The 18,773-nt window shown below is 33.6% G+C and overlaps 1 protein-coding gene across 1 annotated transcript in view; it reads right to left on the bottom strand.

Moving 5' to 3' along the window:
• Positions 1 to 18,773, bottom strand: part of LOC150106426 (uncharacterized) — a 91,655-nt gene that overhangs the window by 42,592 nt on the left and 30,290 nt on the right. Inside the window, exons 3-5 of the mRNA XM_090392995.1 lie at positions 12,718 to 14,474; positions 9,178 to 12,567; positions 4,720 to 5,006 (exon numbers count right to left, since the gene is read on the bottom strand). Coding sequence (XP_090249121.1) covers positions 4,720 to 5,006; positions 9,178 to 12,567; positions 12,718 to 14,474 — 5,434 coding nt within the window. The remainder of the gene's footprint in view (positions 1 to 4,719; positions 5,007 to 9,177; positions 12,568 to 12,717; positions 14,475 to 18,773) is intronic.

Raw genomic sequence — 18,773 nt, 5'->3', positions numbered from 1 at the left:
CTATTGGTCAACATTTTCATTAGGAGAATTATCAAACATCAAGAGATAGGTCCAACTTATACCAGCACTTTTGTGTTAGCATACTTGAACCTTCCAGACACTGCTAATAAATTAAAGCATATCCTTTATGCTAACTTCTTTAGTATAAGTTTGCCAGCACTTACAATTCATGTTGCATGAAAAAAGTGAATGATTTAGCCTTCACAGAGCATAATATTCCTTCGTCTTGGGGTTGGATAAGTGATGTACAATTTATTGATAAATACACTCTATAAACATTTTTCTTACACAGGAGTTCAGCTCCGAGGTAAGTTGAACAGCTGTTCAGATTGAGAAAAAATTTGCAATCTTTTGAGGCAACAGATGTGCAATGTATTCAAAAAAAAAAACCCTTTTAAATGTAATCTTGGTGGTAATACAGCATTTCTGCTTGCATGGTATAAATTTTTTTAATGGCTTTTAAGGTCCTGGGAAATTTAATTTTTCCTACCACTAGTGGCTTACATCAGTGAATGCCTGCTGCATTTGATATTTTATGATAGTAACTCTATCCTAGATTATCTAAATTCTGAGATCCCTTCACCATACTCTGCTGTTAAGGAACTTCATGGTGTGTATCATCAGTATAACATAGTTTCATGAATATTATATATTTTGCTCAGGACAAAGGTGCTGATCAGCTACAAATTTAGCTAATTCTTCCACATATTTGGAATACTACATGGTTTAGTGACCATTTTTTTATTACACACTATATGCATAGAAATTTCAAGATGCTTTTTAACACATTCATGTCAGGACGTTTGGGACTCTTGCTGCCACTTGAACCATCTGGCAGGACAAGTGAAAACAATGTGCCTTGCAGCAATTTCAATTGTATCTTAAAACAAACACATAATTGTTTGCTTTAGGATTTGTTTTAGGCAATATTAGAAAACAACAATTAAGGAGAATGCCATATTTGGCTGATACATTTGAATTACGAAAAATATAAATATGTGAACCATCATTAATAAGTCACGCGAGAGTGGGAAATATATCGGAGAGAAAGAACAGATGTGAATAGAAATAATTTCGTTACTGGAAGTGAAGTATTAATAATTAACATTTGTGATATTATGAGTGTCTTATAAGTTTGTGGAACAAATAGTATGTGATCCTATAAATTCTAGACATAATGATGGCATAAATAAACTTATAAGGAGAATGGAAGACTTGTTCACAAAATATAAATAACTAATTGATAATAAACAGCAGCTGTATATATTTGGTAGCTTACTAAATAACTACAGGGAAGGACTAATCCAGTGGTCAGGTGATTCATCTAAGCATGACATGGAGCAGCAAATCATCTTGTAAAATTTGTTGTGCTTGTTATGTGTATTTATTTCTGTTTTATTTATATTTCATTTAGTTTTCTAAGAATGGTAAAAATGGTAAAATGGCATTCATGTCTCGGATCTTGCTATGCAGTTCAGTATAGTGAAATCAACGATCTGTACAATACTCAAGAATAAAGAGGCGATCAATTTTCATCTATATTTTATCTATTTATTGTGTTTATTCTTTTTATGTAAGATTTTATGCATTTTCATTATGTTTGTATACGATCTTATGCATGAAGTACTATTGTAAAGGTTTAAATGAACAATCATCTGGGTTTTGGGAACGGATTAATCCATTTTACATTAATTCTTATGGGAAAATGGTTTCAGTTTTCGAACAATTCGGTTTCCAAACAGTCTTCGGGAACGAATTAAGTTCGACAACTGAGGTTCCACTGTATTTTGTTGGAGATCAACGGATGCGGTTCACCACTTACAATACATAGAAAGATTCATTTTTATTTAGGTAAAGACGAATTACTTCCTATGTCTGTTCTTTTAGAAAACTGGAAACATTCCATCCCCAACAGACACTACACTGCAGAAGCAAGAAAAACAAGTTTTCCTTGCTTGTTTTTCTTTCCTTGTTTTACTTGTTTTGCTAATCTTCCATTTTCCCATTCTGTTTAAGTGACCATACTACCCGAGATTAGCTCTGCTAACATAATCTTGGATGCTAATAATGTCAAATTCTTTCCTAATATCCTCATTTTTAATATGGCATTGCCATTGAAGCCATATGTTCATGCTGCTAATCTTTCTCAGGACTCTCATATCAGCAGTATCTAGTCTTTGGTCAAGTGTTTTACTGCTAACCCAGCTCTCAGATCCATAAGTTATTATTGGTTTGAACACTGTCTTGTATACAGCTAATTTAATTTGCTGTTTTGACTAATTTCTCTTTTATTCCATATAAATTTATTCAGTCGACTTCCTATCATACCAGCTTTGTGGATTCTGTTTTCTATTTCCATATTTAATTTTCCATCTTCACTAAAAATCGTGCCTAAGTGGCTGAAGTGTTTTACTTGTTCTATAGGTTCTCCATTCAAAATGCAGTTGATATTTTCGATGCTTCTACCTATTTTCATTGTCTTTGTCTTGTTATTGCTGACCTTCATACCATATCTATTACAAGTTATTCAATTTAGTCAGGGAATCTTGCAGACTTGTAATGGATTTATTTAAAAGTATAACATCATCTGCATAAAAGTAAAGAGCTGAGATTAACATTTCTAATTTTGATATCAGGTTTAATATCACTTTCCTTCATAATGTGATCCATATAGATAATAAATAACAAAAGGGATAATGTATCCTTGTCTGACACTAGATTAAACATTCCTGTACTTCTTTCAATTCTAACTGCCAACTTATAATTCAAATAAAGACTAAGCATTGTTTGATATAATGCCTCACCAACACCATACAACTGTAGCGTTTTGAATAGCTTCTCTCTTGGCACCTTGTCATATGCCTTTTCCAGATCTACAAAACTTAAATACAGATTTTTGTTATATTCCCACAATTTCTCAACTATTTGTCGTAAAGTGAAAATCTGATCCTGACAGCCTCTATTTGGCCTGCATCCAGCTTGTTCTTCACCAAGGTTCTCTTCCACAATCCTTCTCAATTGTTTCTCAAGTATACTTACATAAATCTTACCAAGAACACTCAGTAGAGAAATACGTCTGTAATTCTCACATTCAGTTTAATTTCCCTTTTTATATATATGGGTACTATGAGAGCTCTACTCCAATCAGCTCGAATTCATCCCTCTGTCCAGGCCTTCTGAACTATGCAGTGCAGCCACTGTAAGACTTTTATACCCATATTGGGACTAGTATAAGTAATTGTAGCATGCAACACAAAAACTAAAGTCCTAATTAGGCACCATCTAAGTTAAAAAAAAAGAAAGAAAAAAAAAGAGGAATTAATTTGGTCTTAGGATGACTGTCTCCCAAATCTTTGGTACATTTATACAGCCATACTTGTTGAGGTTTGAAGTATGTTTCAAGGCTTCTGTTGATTCCAGGAACAACCTCTCTGACTTTTAAAAGTTTCTGTGCAGTACTTTTGTCTTTTTTTCAAATGATCCTGTGTGCAGGGGTATCCAAAGCATGTCTGCCAGACCCAACTTGCCATAGCGAAAGTGCCGGATATATTTTTTGTGTTCACTGAGACGGATGTCTGCAGTTCTTCCTGTCTGTCCATAGTAGGCCCGAGAGCGGTTTGAGAGTGGCTGTGTTGATAGCTAGCTAACTTTTCCAGATGTTCTATGTAGAAGTTGGCTAAGAGAGGAGAAACTGAATCCCATAGTTGTCCCATCTAATTGTTTGTATATTTTTCCTTTTCATGTAAAATAATCTGCCTGTCATGTGAATTTAAATAGCTAAAATATATCAGCAAGAAATTGTGAATTTAGTAAGTTAAGAGTTTAGTTAATGGTACATTCGTGAATAATGAGGCAATATCAAAATTCACCATTAAGTCTGAACTTTTTAAGGTGTGATTTTCTAAAATACTTTTTAGGTGGGTAGAATTTTTAACAAAAGAGGGAGAATTGTGCAAGTGGCTAGTAGTTTGGCTAAATGTTTAGCAAGTTTATATGTGGGACTGTTTATATTATCTACAATAGGGCATAAAGGTGTACCTCGTTTGTGAATTTTTGGAGTTCCATATATCCTGGGTGTTTTAACGTGGAGGGGTTTGAGTTTGTTGACTGTTTCTGTTGGCCAGGAAGTGACTTTGTTCAATAACTTGCAGACCTTATTCTTTTGTGAGAGTTGGTGGGATCTCGATCTATAATTTGATATGTTGACTGGTCTTGGAGAAGTGCGTGCATTTTGCTTTCTTATTCTGTTGTATCCATCACTAGAGTTGAGTTTCCTTTGTCTGATTTGGTTATGGTAATGTGGTTATTACTGCATAGCTCTTTTAAAGACACGATTTCTTTATGTGGGATGCACAAATTATATCACGTGATCTCCCCCCCCCCCCCGATCACCACGGACTGGCTGAGCCCTCCTAATAAGGGATTAAGTATGTATTTTTTTTGACTGCAGCAACGTGTGTTCACAGGGCCTGTTTGCCTTATGAACAGAAATTATCTTATACATCATGTTGTCAACTGTTGTTGCTATAGCGTCATATTGACATATTTTATATTTTTATGTCTCTGCACGCAGGTATATCTGTTATATTAATGTTTATACAAAGCAGACAGCACAATGTATTTGTATATGTTAGCAAGTTACATTTATCTATAAATAATATAGTAGCGTTTGCAAAATCAATATAAATTTATTTGCATAAATTCTTTTAAAAAACATACCTGTATGAGTGCTTTCCATTGTTTCACTGTGTGGCAGTGAAGAAAGAATGCCACTAGTCTTACAGATTACACCAGGGTCTGAGGAATCTACAGTAAAATGATTTAATGAATCAACTGTTGTTGTCAATGCATTCTGATATTTATCTTCTGCATGTTGAACACTGTCTTTGCCCTGTAAGTCAGTGATATTCTTATTTTCAACTAAGTGCATTTTTATATCAGTTACTGAAGTAATAACTGGAGCTTGCACAGTATCTTGAAGGGGAACATCATCCTTAGTTTTAGGGCTATATGAGAGAGAGAGAGAGAGAGAGAAGAAGGGAAAAAAGAAAAAAAAAAATATATATATATATATATACACACACACACACACACACACACACACACACAATGCTAAAAATTCATATTTTAGACTTTTTTTTTTTTTTTTACTATTCTTTTATTTTTTGGGGAAAGGAAAATAAATTTTACTTACAAGAAATATATTTTCTTCTTTTATCGAAGCATGAGCAAACAATATCTTCACAACTAGAATACTTGTACCTGAGGAGCAGCTGATCAGAAGACTGAGCAGCAAATCAACATGTACAATTCACTGTGCTTGTTATGTGTATTTAGTTCTATTTTTTTATTTATATTTCTCTTAGTTTTCTAAGATTTTCTGTTTATTTACTAATGATCAGTGTACTTTATTTGCATAGCAATATATATAATTTTATTCTTTATGCAGACATTTTAAAAACTCACAATATTTTCTTTATGCAAAGAAAAAAATTTCATTTATGAATAACAATTACATTATTATAATATTTTACAAGTACAGGTAGTCGTCGTTGACTTACGACCTATGCGCTTTACGACTTACGACTGCTACTGCATCTCGCACTGCATTTTAGTATGAACTACTGTAACAGATTTTTCTACTACACTCACATGCCCTATCCGTGTGGTCCCCATAGCCCCGAAGCCTAATGGGAACGGTTGTGCATGTAGTGTCAGCCCACTGCCCAGTAACATGTGTTTGGTGCGATTCATGCCTCTCAATCTCTGTTTGCATACGTCCACTATTTTGGTTCAGTTACAATTAGCATTTTTTTAAAACCCCTAAACATGTCAACCAAGAGGAAAGTGCCTTTGTCTACTCCTAGACCTATCAAGAAAGCAAGAAAGGCCATTGATTTAGACACAAAATTGAAAGTGATCAAGCAGCATGAAGAAGGAAAGAAGGTGAACGCGATCGCACGTGATTTTAAGTTGTCTCATTCTACAGTGTCGGCGATTTTGAAATACAAAGAAAGGATTCGTAAAGTTGTTAAAGGTTCGGCACCTATGCGAGCAACAGTGATAACGAAACAATGTACAGAGCCCACCCATGAAATGGAAAAATTATTGTTTCTTTGGATGGAAGATCAAATACAGAAGCGAACACCCTTAAGCCTTCTTACAGTGCAGTCGAAGGCTAGAAGTCTCTTTCAGATGCTGAAGGAACACAGCAGAAAAGATTACACAGACATTTATAGCAAGTACAGGATCATTCAAAAGATTCAAAAGAAGATTCAACCTTTATAGGGTTCGAATCACTGGAGAATCAGCAAGTGCAGATGTGGAAGGAGCTCAACAGTTTATTAAAAGTCTGGATGAAATAATTACGGAAGAAGGGTATCAACCAGAGCAGCTTTTCAATGTGGATGAGATTGGATTGTTGTGGAAAAGGATGCCAGAATGCACTTACATTCACCAAGAAGCCAAAAGCATGCCTTGTTTTAAGGTACTTAAAGATAGGCTGACTTTGCTCCTTGGCAGGAACATCGCAGGTTTTAAACTGAAGCCTTTTTTTAATTTATCATTTTGAAAATCTCTGTGCATTCAAGAATGTAAACAAGCACACTCTGCCTGTATATTTCTGTTCAAACCGAAAAGCTTGGATGACTCAAACATTGTTTGAAGATTGGTTTCTAAATTGTTTTGTACCTCAAGTTCGTGAAGATTGCTTCGAGAAAGAAATTCCTTTCAAAATTGTATTAATCTTAGATAATGCACCTGGCCATCCACCTCACCTAGACCACCTCCATCCAGATGTAAAAGTTTTTTATTTGTTGCCAAATACAACTCCACTCATTCAGCCTATGGGCCAAGGGGCAATTGCCACATTTAAGGCGCACTACCTTCAAACCACTTTCGCCCAAGCTATAGCCACAACAGACGCCGACCCAGAACTCTCTTTGCGAGAGTTTTGGAAACTGTACGATATTTATAAATGCATCAAAAATATTGCGGCCGCATGGAAGGCTGTGACAAAGAAATGCATGAATGGAATCTGGAAAAACCGTGTCCAGCATTTTGTTAATGGTGAATTTGATAGTGAACATGAACTTGAAATGGTTACGGAAAATATTGTAACATTGGCAAATGGACTTTCTTTAGACATTGAAGTGGAAGATGTTGAGGAGCTGCTAGAGCAAGACTCTGGAGAACTTACGAATGAAGAACTTATCGCTCTGGAAGAAGAAAGAATGGCTGAAGAAGAAAGGATAGAAGAAGAGAAAAATGAAGATGAGGAAGAACCAGAAAGAAAATTCACCACCAGAGGGTTATCTGAAGGTTAACATCAAGCGATTTGCAGGGATTGAATGAATTGTATAAAATGATTTTCAGCCATACCGTGAAATTTATGAGCAGAAAAGAAAACAAACAATTTAGACAAAAATCAACATGTTTATGAGAAAAACAACTCCCACTACATCAAATGGCAGCACTGATGACCTGCAGCCCAGCACGAGTGGTCAGTAAAATATTTCTTATCTATTTTTTACATATGTTTTCTTTAAGGTAAAATACTTTTTTGATTTTATACAGTATTTGATATCTTTTTCATAATATTTTTTATTTTTGTAAATAGTAAACCAATTGTGTTGTACAGAGTGTCTGATTTACCTAAACTGGTCCGACTTACGTCCAGATCACTTTATGACTGGTCGGTCGGAACCTAACATGGTCATAAGTCAATGACTACTTGTACTAAATTATTCATATATATGAGTGACATTAAAACACATTAAAAACATGGGAGGATACTCATCACATTTGTAAAGTATGTAGTCATTCTTGGATTCCCATTCTTGCCTGCACTCCTAGGACATCAATTCAACTCCAGCTTGCAACTGTGGAGCATCAATTCAAACAATGACCCACACATCATATGAATGCAGCTTTTAAGCCTTTCCTGACAGCCAATCAGACCTACTTAGCTTATGAACAAAGGAAGCTGAGAGGCTGATGAATTTGGACATAAATTTATGATACAAATGATGACTTACTTTGTGTAATGGTTTGCTTTCCATTCTCTAAGATTGTTTTTAATTTTAATTAACCCTGCTTTGTACCAATATGACATATAAATTAATAAATAAATGATAACATGGACAATAACCCCTCTATACAGGAATATCCCAGAATTTTTCCACTGTCTCCTAAATCTGTTAAAACACAGGCAGCTGCTATTCATCACTCCTTCAGTTCAACTCAAAACTAAAGAACAAATTTTTCTTCCTCTTAAACATACATTCTTTCTGCTGCTGTCATTTGGAACAATCTTCCCTCCCATGTATTTCAAAGTACAATCTGCAGGTCTTCAAATCCAATGTTAACAAGGTTCTTCTTTCTCTTTACCTTTCTGCCCATCCACAATGGGAGTTGAACAACCTCTCATGTATAAGATTACAATACAATAATAATTAATAAATAAATAATAAGATTATTCTACCAAAATTACAATAGTAAAAGTTATGTATTGCTAATGAAATTGGAAATTGAAATTTAAGAATCACTAAATACTGTTTAGTTTAGTTACTTCCTAAGTTTATACAGACTACTAATTTTTATTCTCACTTGCTTTGCTATATATTATCATTCTAAAAATATTATATTTTAAATGTTCCTATTCAACTTGGTAATACCTCACGCATGACATTTTGTGAAATGCTCAGCACGCAACACATTCTTACAAAAATTGCATGATTAAACTAAACTAGAATCCGTGTTCAGATTTACAGAAGACCTTCTGTATCTTTGAAAGGAATACCCTTAATAACATGATTCTACTGAAAGTTAATACTTAAAAATTAATATTTCTCACTAAAATAGCTAAGAATGAAGCACAGTTATCTGTTTTTAACAATGAACCTTGCCTTTCATAATGCCAGCTTTTCATCTAACAGAAGATGGATTTTTTTTTTTATCCAATTCTCAAACTGAACTAGACCTATGCTGAAGTGTATTCCAGTTCAGTGTGAAACATACATTTTTGCCTGAATTTTGATATTCACAAAGAACAATATTTTTCATGAGAAAACTATTCTTACAATAAGTTCCATTTTTCAAGAGTAATATATATCACAGCATGTAGTGAGGTATTACTGCATTCACAAAACACACACACACAAAAAAAAATTCTCTTACCGTGGAGTAGCTGTTGGGCTACCAACAAAAACAGAGACTGTCAAATTAGGGTTCCTCAAAATATCATCACTTTTATTGTTATTATTAAATGTAGATAAACTGGTGGTATGTTCTGATATGGGGTGTCTCTCAGTTAAAATGCATATGTTCTGTGGAGAAACCATATCAGGTGAAACAAGTGCATTATGATAATCATCATCATTGCTTTGTGATAATGAACAAGATCTGCTGTCTGTATAGATACTTTCAGAATGTGATCCTTTAACTGTTTCTTCTGATGGTAAATTATTAACTGAAGTAAGAAATAAACCTTTAGGTATAATTTGCAAAGAATTATAAGTAGCAATTACAGAACCAGGTGTTAAACTGGATTGAGAAGCTGAGGTTTCTGATGATCCATGTGGATGAGATTCCCAATTTTCTATTTCTGAAAATGAAATCTGTGTCTTTGATGATCCTTTCGATGTTTTGGCATATGGTAATATTTTTGATTCATAGGAAACAGGAATAGAATTTTTGTTCACATTTTCAACAGAAACATCTCTTACTGCAGAGACAGAAGAAATGTAGTGCTGTTTATTATTTGTAGAATTAGTTGATGTTTGCTCAAAATAACTCACTGCGGAACCATTTTGATCAGAATAACTGTATGGATAGCTTTTGGAACTTTGAGACGATACTGGTGTATCTTCCCTTAGTTCAGTGTTATAAACTTCAGAAAAGTATTCCCCTTCAGAAGAATGCAATTTGGTTCTAATTTTTATCTGTGATGATTCTATTTTGTCAAGTTCTGTAGCATTCTGCTGTCCTGAGTCTCTCATTTCATGTCGCATTGAAATTTTTGAAAGCTTACTTGTAGTATATGATCTATCTCCTAATAAATAAGAAACATATTCGGGTATATCATATTGTGATATTGGTAAATTAGCATACATTTCACTGACATTTACACTCTGAGATGTAGATATGTTATTAAAACCTATATCATCTCTACATTCTGCCTCTTCTTGATAGTTTACAGCAGCAGGCAAGACCTCTAAATTACTGCCATCTAATGAAATTGCACTAGCAGGCCTGTCTTCAGAAAGGCTAAATGGATAATCATTCTCAGTATTATTATCGGCTTTGTGCTGGGCAAGAAATGATACTGAAGTTTGTGTGGCTGCATGCTTAATATCTTGTGAGTTTTCTCTCTCTATCACTGGATACCATCTAATCTTAGGCCCTTCCACCTGTTCTTCTGAAATTTTTCTTTCAATTGTTGTTTTACCAAAAAAATGCATATTTTCTGTTGGGCTATCTGGTGAATGTGTTCTATTAAAAGTCTGATTACCATCTAAAAAAACTATGTTGGGAGGCAGTTGTGAATATGACAACCTCTCAGGAATTTGCACATTTGAAATGAGATTCAGAGTTTGCTTTCTGGAATTGATAAATAAGCCATCCTGTGCTAGTCCCTTTACATTCTGCTTATAATAATCAGCATGCCCACTTTCTGTTTCCATTCTGGAACTATCAGAAAATTCAGATTGTGTAAAAACATGCTGATTGGTATCAAAGCTTATGCTATTTTCTCTAGCTAATGAATTCTCCATATATGATGTTTCTGTGGAGACTGAGTCTTTTAAGAATTGTCTCTTATATTTTGTATTTACCGGATCTAGAGACTGATATTCTTCATTGTTCTGGATAACAGGTTTTTGTGTTAAATAACTTATATGAGGAAAAGTAGTTTGATAGGAAGTATAAATGATGTTACCGTTTGAAGAGTCTTGTGGACCTAGCTGTTCTGAAGTATCAAGATTACTTCCTGAGTCAATGGCAGGTTGTTGTACATTTTGTTTATCTCCTGCTGAATTAGTGGTAGATACATTAACAGCCATTGACAATTCTGATATTGGCTTTACACTAAAAAAGTTCTGGAACCTTTCCTTTTCTTTTATATAACTAGTTGAATCTCTGAAAGAGTTATTTGTTGGATGACATACTTCATTTTCTTTTAATGTTTCATTCATATCTACCACTTTCACTGTATTCCCTGAAGATGTACTTGCAAGGGATGAGCATGGGCTGCCAGTATATTTAAGAGGTAAATGAGCTTGAAGCTTAACATCTCTAGTTGAGTAAAAAGGATCAGTCTGGACTGCACTTTCTGTTACTTCTGGATAGCTAGCAGTCTGTGAAGTCTGCGATTGTAAAAATTCTTCATTTTGGTAAGAATTTCTCATTTCTGTTTTAACATCTTTAAATGATGTATAATCAAATTTCTGATTTTTATGAGACCCAGAAAAACTTGTATCAGAGTGGGTTTTATCACTGCTTGATTCTTCAGACACAGAACTCATGCATTTTTTCTGAACAGTTTCTCCATTATTTACATGTTGCTTGTTTGCGCTATTATTTGGTCTTCTTCTATGTCCTCTTCCAACTGATATGTCTTTAGTAAATACTGATATTCCTTCTGGTTCACTCCTTAAAAATAATGCAAAATTGGCATTAATTCCTTCCAAATTGGTAAGGGCATCTCTAACTGCTTCATATCCAATATCTGCACCATTATCCCATTCTAATCTTTTGCTGGAAGCCAAACTAGATACAGAGGTTGGAGTTCTAACATCACTCAGATATTCAGAACGTCCAGATTCATCAAAATCTGCTTGTGTAGAATCTGTGTAACATGGATGACCAAATACATATTTCTGACCTGCTTTGAGCATACTTCTTTGCTTTTGTGCATGAACAAGTGAGCCAGTGGGAAATAAAAACTGTGAAGGATGCAGATTTTCTTCTTGAAATACTTTAGTATTATTTTTAAGTTCCATCTGCGAACATATGTTTCCTAAATGCTTGTTTCTTGAAGTCTCTTTTACACTTTCCTTATCAGAGTCAAAAGGATTATTTTCTAGTTCTGTCACATCTCTTTTTTCTATACAAGGCACTACAGTTGCAATAGACTCAGCTGAAAGTGTTATTTCAGATATACTTCTCACTGCTTCATGATCACTGTCCTGTTCTAAATGAGCAGATTCAGAACTAAAATTAACATTTTTAAACTGTTCTTCATTAATACTGCTGTCTAAAACTAATTTCTTTTCTTTACAACATGAATCTTCTATAATGGATTTATGAGGAATAGAAGTTGTCTTTTTCTGATCATAATTTCTAGTTTTAAACATCAGGGATGCTTTGGGCAGCTTTACCTTTTCTCCCAAAAGTGCTTCAACTCTATATGACAGTGAATCTCTGCTTTCAAGTGATGCACTACTACTTAAAACTGAATCGTTAGAATTAATTTCATTATCTGAGCCTCTCTGTTTGGTTGCATAAAGGCCCATATTCACTGCAACAGAACTTGAACCTGGTTCTTCAGACTGTCCAACTAATGGTGGTCTAATAAAGTGAAAGTTATTATTTGTGGAACCTTCAATTCCAGATTCTTCATCTTTTGAATGGATTTTAGAAACAAATTCTTCAGCTTGTTTTTCAAGATGATGTACGTTATTTGCTTCTTCATTTTCAGCTTCTTTAATTTCAGATAACCTTCCTTTATCATCAGACATATCTTTAAGTTTATTAATCACACCTGTCTGTTCAGATAATGTATTTATAGTATTATGTGATTCCAAAAAGTCAACATTAAGATTTGCTTCACTTGCATAGTCAGTCCACTTATTCAAGTCCATAAAAAAAGTTCTGCTATATATATCAGAGCCATTAAATCCAGATGACATACCAGTATACCTGCTTTTGTCTACAATGCCATAATTCATGGATGAATGTTCCTTAAATAACTTACCAAAACCAATATCTGAATCATGAGCAGAACATTTTTCAATTACTTGAGGTGAATTTTTAATTCCTTCCCTTTGTTGTTTATCACTAGTGTGATTTAGATCTTGTACAAGATCTAAATCACTAGTGTGATTTGGATCTTGTACATTAGATATATATTCAGGAGTTGTAAGTTTGGGTAGTTTGTAGGCATCACTACATTCAGCCATTTCACCTGACTGGTCCACTAAAGATGATCTGTTTGAATGATGCCTATCTGAAGAAATCTGTTGAGTGCTTAGCAGATCTTTTCTAATATCTGATGATATGCCAAAGGCAAATTCAGCCCACTGTACTACAGAGTTACCATTGATTGTATCTATCTGATCATGGTTTACAGGTAAATATAATTTTTTCGTTTGAATTTCAGAAATTTTGTCAGTAGAAGAATTTCTGAACTGTGAGCCTTTCAGAGTCAAGTCTGGTTTTACACTTTTTGCATTTTGTTCTTTTAGTATGGATAAACTTTCAGCATAACTGAATGAATCTTCATGTTCAATTACCTTGTTTGGATTACTAATATTTCCTGAAGAAGAAACTGAATCTAGTTCTTGTGTGAACATACTGCTGCTGGTTTGGTCTATACACTTAACTAATTCAGTGTCACTGTTGGACCTCCTAATTTGTAATCTCTTACCATTAACACTTCTGAGTTCTTGTGATTTTCCAGCGCAAGCCAGGTCTACTTGTGTCACTGACAACGTATCTGTGTTTTCACTTCCCATTGGCTCTCTTCTCTGTTGTGTTGAAGACGTACACTTATTAATGAGGCAACTATTCTTAATAGATGTCTGGTGCCTCAGTGCTCCTTCATCAAAAGTGGTATGTGACATGACATTACCTGATGAAATTGGTAAAGATGATATAATTGTATTTTGATCAGGAATAGAAGATTCATTTGTTGCATTAGATACGCGATAATTCCAAGCTCCTAATTTATCTCTGTCCCTTTTTGATGAGACAGGCACTTGGATATGACTAAAATTTGCATGAGAGCTTCTAACTGGTTTGGCTAATGTATTAGGCATTTCATTTATATTAGAACCTTTATAACTTGAAGGATGGAATTTTGGAAGAGGAGTTTGGGCAGAAAATGGCGAATGAAATTCAGTGGTATTTTGTATTCCAAAATGAGATTTATCTGCATTTTCTCTGAATACAAGATGGTTAAAAGAATGTTGTATGGCTGATGGCACAAAGCATTTTTCAGATACATCACTCTTTGCCAAAGACTTAGACTCTAAATTCTGATTTAGAGAAATGGATCCCACAGTATCTTCATATTTGGTAAGTTCATTATTTATCAGTGAAACCTGAGTTAATGCATGGTGTACATTCTCTCCATCTGTGCCTTCGATTTCTTCTTCTCTGTAACCAGGATGATGATCCCAAGAGGAACTATGGGACCATACAGAGCTGCCACTACTTAAAGTATCTTCCCTATATAAGGATGCATCTTCTGATTCCTAATAAAAAGATATCCAAATAATAATTCAGATATATAATAAATCCTTCCAGGATACAAAAAAACAAAACAAAAAAACAACTGATTACACTATCATTAAATATAATACTCAATGCTTGAGCAGATATACTAATTATATTAATATTCAGGAGAGATCTGGAGACAGCTAGAAATAGATACAGATCATTATTTGTCATCATGATCATCAATTTCCTGATATGAGGGTTGTTTGAAAAGTTTAGTAAAAAAATAAGTTAAACACATTTTTTTTTGGAAAAAATCACCTTTATTTCTCAACATAGTCTGCATCGAGTCTACACATTTGGTCCAGCGAGTTTCCAATTTTTTCATCCCATCTAAAAAGTAAGATTTGTCAAATTTTGCAAAATAGTCATTGACAACCTTGATGACATCCTCATTTTCAAAGAAAATTTTTTCCCACCAAGCCCAATATTTAAGTTTGGGAACAAGAAGTCACAATGGGCCAAGTCTGCAGAATATGGTGGATGTGGAACCAATTTGAACCTCAATTCATGCAATTTTGCCATTGCGATGGCCGATGTGTGGGCGGTGCATTGTCTTGATGAAAGAGCACTTGTTTGTGCGCCAATTTTGGCCATTTTTTCTTCAGTTCTTCTTTTAAACGGCCCAACAACGTCGCATAATAGACTCCTATTATTGTCTTACTCTTTTACAAATAGTCTATAATTCCTTGTGAAACCCCAAAAAAACAGTGGCCATCACCTACCCAGCTGACAAAACGGTCTTTGCTTTTTTCAGTGCTCTTTCACCGTTTTGACTGCTGTTGAACTCAGGTTGTAGTGGTAGATTCAAGTTTCGTCTACAGTCACAAATCTATGCAAAAAATCTTGCAAATTGAGAAAAAACATCGCCAAACACTACATTGAAATGTCTTTTTTGCATGGGTTTTTGATCGACAGTCAACAATCGTGGCACCCATTGTGCACACAGCTTTTTCATGTGCAATTTTTCATGAATGATATTATACACCTGTTCAGTTGAGATGTCTACAATCAAAGCAATCTCACGCACTTTTACTCAGCTGTTTTCCATAACGATATCATGGATTTTGTCGATCATTTCCTTCGTCGTGACCTCAGTCGGGTGTCTGGAGTGTTCTTCATCTTCGATGGACTTATGACCATGTTTAAACTAATTTATCCAAAAATAAATAGTCTTTAATGCTGGTGCAGTCCTCATGAACTGCATCTAACTCAGCTTTGATCTGCATGGATGTCCACTTCTTCAAATAAAAGTGTTTTATCACTGCACGAAACTCGTTTTTATCCATTTTTATGAAAAATATGAACATGGTCATTTTAAACATTTACCAAACGAGAAATATGGGTCACACATGGCTAAAATTTTGCCAGGAGTCATGAAAAAGATGATATATGCCAACACTAGCATGAATGAATGAACTGTGTCACTCTATTGGAAATCATCAAACTTTTCAAACAACCCTCGTAATCCTATATGAAGGAGCATCCAAAAGCATGGTGTATATCAACCCAGACCATACAAATGATCGTAGATGTAATTTTTGTGTTCAAAACAGATGTTAACTGCTCTACAAGTCTGTCTGAAGCAGACAGACTTGTAGAGCAGGCTAAACTGCAGCCACAAAGAACTTTATACGGTCCAGAATGTGCAAGAGAATGAAGCAGTCCAGTTGAATCAACTTCACCCAGTAGCTGAATTTTCAATGTTCCTTCTTGTTTCATAGAAAAACCAAGATAAACAGTGCCTTGTTTAAATGGGCAATGTGCCATCCAGGTGACATCTAATAATATTATATCATCTAATTTCTGTATAGGTTAAGCCAATACAAAATACAGTGTAGTCATCTAAGTCTCAAACTGCCTGCTCATCCTCAATGGTTTAATGTCCAGGCAGATGCCTAATTAACATAATGAGAAACTGAGAATTATGCATGGTGTCAAAAGATCCAGCCAATTCTACACATTCATTAAAGGTCTAAAGGCCTCCAAGGTCTCTAGTTTTTAAAAATAATGCAAATAAAAAGATTTCCCAAACAAGTACTTCAATATAAGCTAGTTGCACATAGGAGACCAAGATATCCATTAAACAAACTGAGTGATTAGCTTCTGAGACCAGAATAGGCCATAATATTCCTAAATTTTGGAAATTAATGATGATGAATAAGGGTAAACTAAAAAGTGGAGGACAAAAATACAAGACCACACCTGAAATATCAAAAATGAAATAAAATAAAATAAAAAAATCACATATATTGAACAATGAAATAAAAACAACTGAAAATAAAAAAGCAGGCCTTTAAAAGATGGTTAAAGCAAAAATCAAGAAGATGAAATTGAATATAAAAAATATAAGTAACAGCCAAAAGAGAAACCAGAAAGAGACAGAGAAAGCTGGGAAAAATCTGTATCATATCTAGAAAATTATATATACAAAATTTATATAAAATACTCAAACACATGAATGCAGATATAAAAGAAATTGCAAATATAAATTGCAAAATAAATTTTAAAAGAATTCTTGGATTACTTTACAGATCTTTGGACAGATAATACCAACATCAAAAAAAAAATTACACCAAAAACTTACAAAATGCTTTGAATGATATAATAACAATTAAAGAATTAAAGACAACCTAAGTAAAAAAAAAAAAAAAAAGTAAATCAGGAAACAATGGGATAACCTGTGAACTGTATAAATTTGCTGTAGATGGCATTGGTGTAGATCAGGGGTTGACAACCTTTTTGGATTAAAGAGCCACTTTTAAAATTATATCTGTTAAAAAAAAATTTGGTTGATTGCAGCCCTCTCAGGTTTTTTGTGCGGTCCACGGTGTTCGTTTTGTATGGCAGAATTAATATATTTAATTAAAAATCTATTTTATGAATGTTGATTTTTACATGTGGATTTATTTGTGCAGGTTAAAAAATTAAAATATAGCTAAATAATGGAAAATAAATTAATACTTTCTTATCAAAGAAAAATAAAATATTCTTTATGCAGATCGAACCGAGTATTTGATTTACTATTTAATTGATCATCACTGCTTTAAATTTAGAAACTACACTGAAAAATATTATAATTAAATTATTTATTCAGTTTTTTTTTTTTTTTTTTTCTTATATACAGTAACACGTTATCATACTTGTAAAACACAGGGGTGGCATGTCACATGAAATTATATGATATTTTTAAATATTAAAAAAATGTGTATAAAATCCAATAAGATACCTATTTCTTTATTTTTATTTTTTTTAATTTAAAATATCTTCTTATGCGACTTTTGCTGTTGAACTTCTTGGGATCAATATGTAGGGAATACGGCGTAATTTTCATTTTCAAACATGACGAAAGACTCACGTTGTTTAGTAGGTTTCTCAACTTACTTTTAATAAAATTCATATTAGAAAATATTTGCTCACAGAAATATGTCGATCCGAAAATTGATAGAAGCCCAAATGCGTATGTTTGAAATCACCAAATGTAAGTGTCCGGTAAACAATTCAACGTGTCAAATACAATCTGATCTTGATTTTTAAGATCTTCTATTTCAGACCATTTTTTTGTATTGCAAAGGTAGATTTTTGTCTTTCCAACTCCTCCAGGTCAGCTTTAAGATTTCTAAATTTTGAATTCCACAAATCCTGGGTTTTTCAGGTCCTCTAACTGAAGTTGAAATGCAGCCTTATCAATTCCAGCAGAAGGTGAAAAATTTAATTCGGCAGGATTAATTTCAAGTGTCGCAATAAAAATGACATAGTTGCTTTGTTCTTTCTAAATTCCTCAAATCTCCCATTAAATGCAGATCACATATTTACTACAATTTCTTTGAAAGAGGTTAAATTTATGGAATTATTATCAGCTTGTTATTGTTGATATTATAAATATTTCTTCAACGTAGGAAAATGTAATAATGTGCCTTTCTCTAAGTCTGTCGCAAACAAATATAATTTTTGTTCAAACAAAATCACTTCTTCTAAAAGCAAAACTGCTGTATTTCCCTTTCCCTGTAGTTTCTTATTTAGTGCGTTTAAATGGGAAGTCATATCCACCATAAAGTAGAATTTTTTTAAAATGTAAATAGAATGTAAAGAAGGATTATCGCGTATGATTTTGAAGAGTTCAAACACGAAAGTATTCATTTTTTCAGCATCGCATATACTATTTTCGATTGTAAAATATCCTTGACTTAATGTAAAATGTCCTTAATTTATTGCAAATGCTAAATTTAGGGTTTTTAGTTTCTAATTTAATAAATAATATTAATTTTGCATTATTC

The sequence above is a fragment of the Typopeltis vanoorti genome, chromosome 5 (genome assembly GCF_054136105.1).
Source record: "Typopeltis vanoorti isolate ZY-2024b chromosome 5, IOZ_Tvanoo_1.0, whole genome shotgun sequence".
Classification (NCBI taxonomy): Eukaryota; Metazoa; Arthropoda; class Arachnida; order Uropygi; family Thelyphonidae; genus Typopeltis; species Typopeltis vanoorti.
Note: the sequence above shows the minus strand (reverse complement) of the source record. Positions and strands in the feature narration are given on the sequence as shown.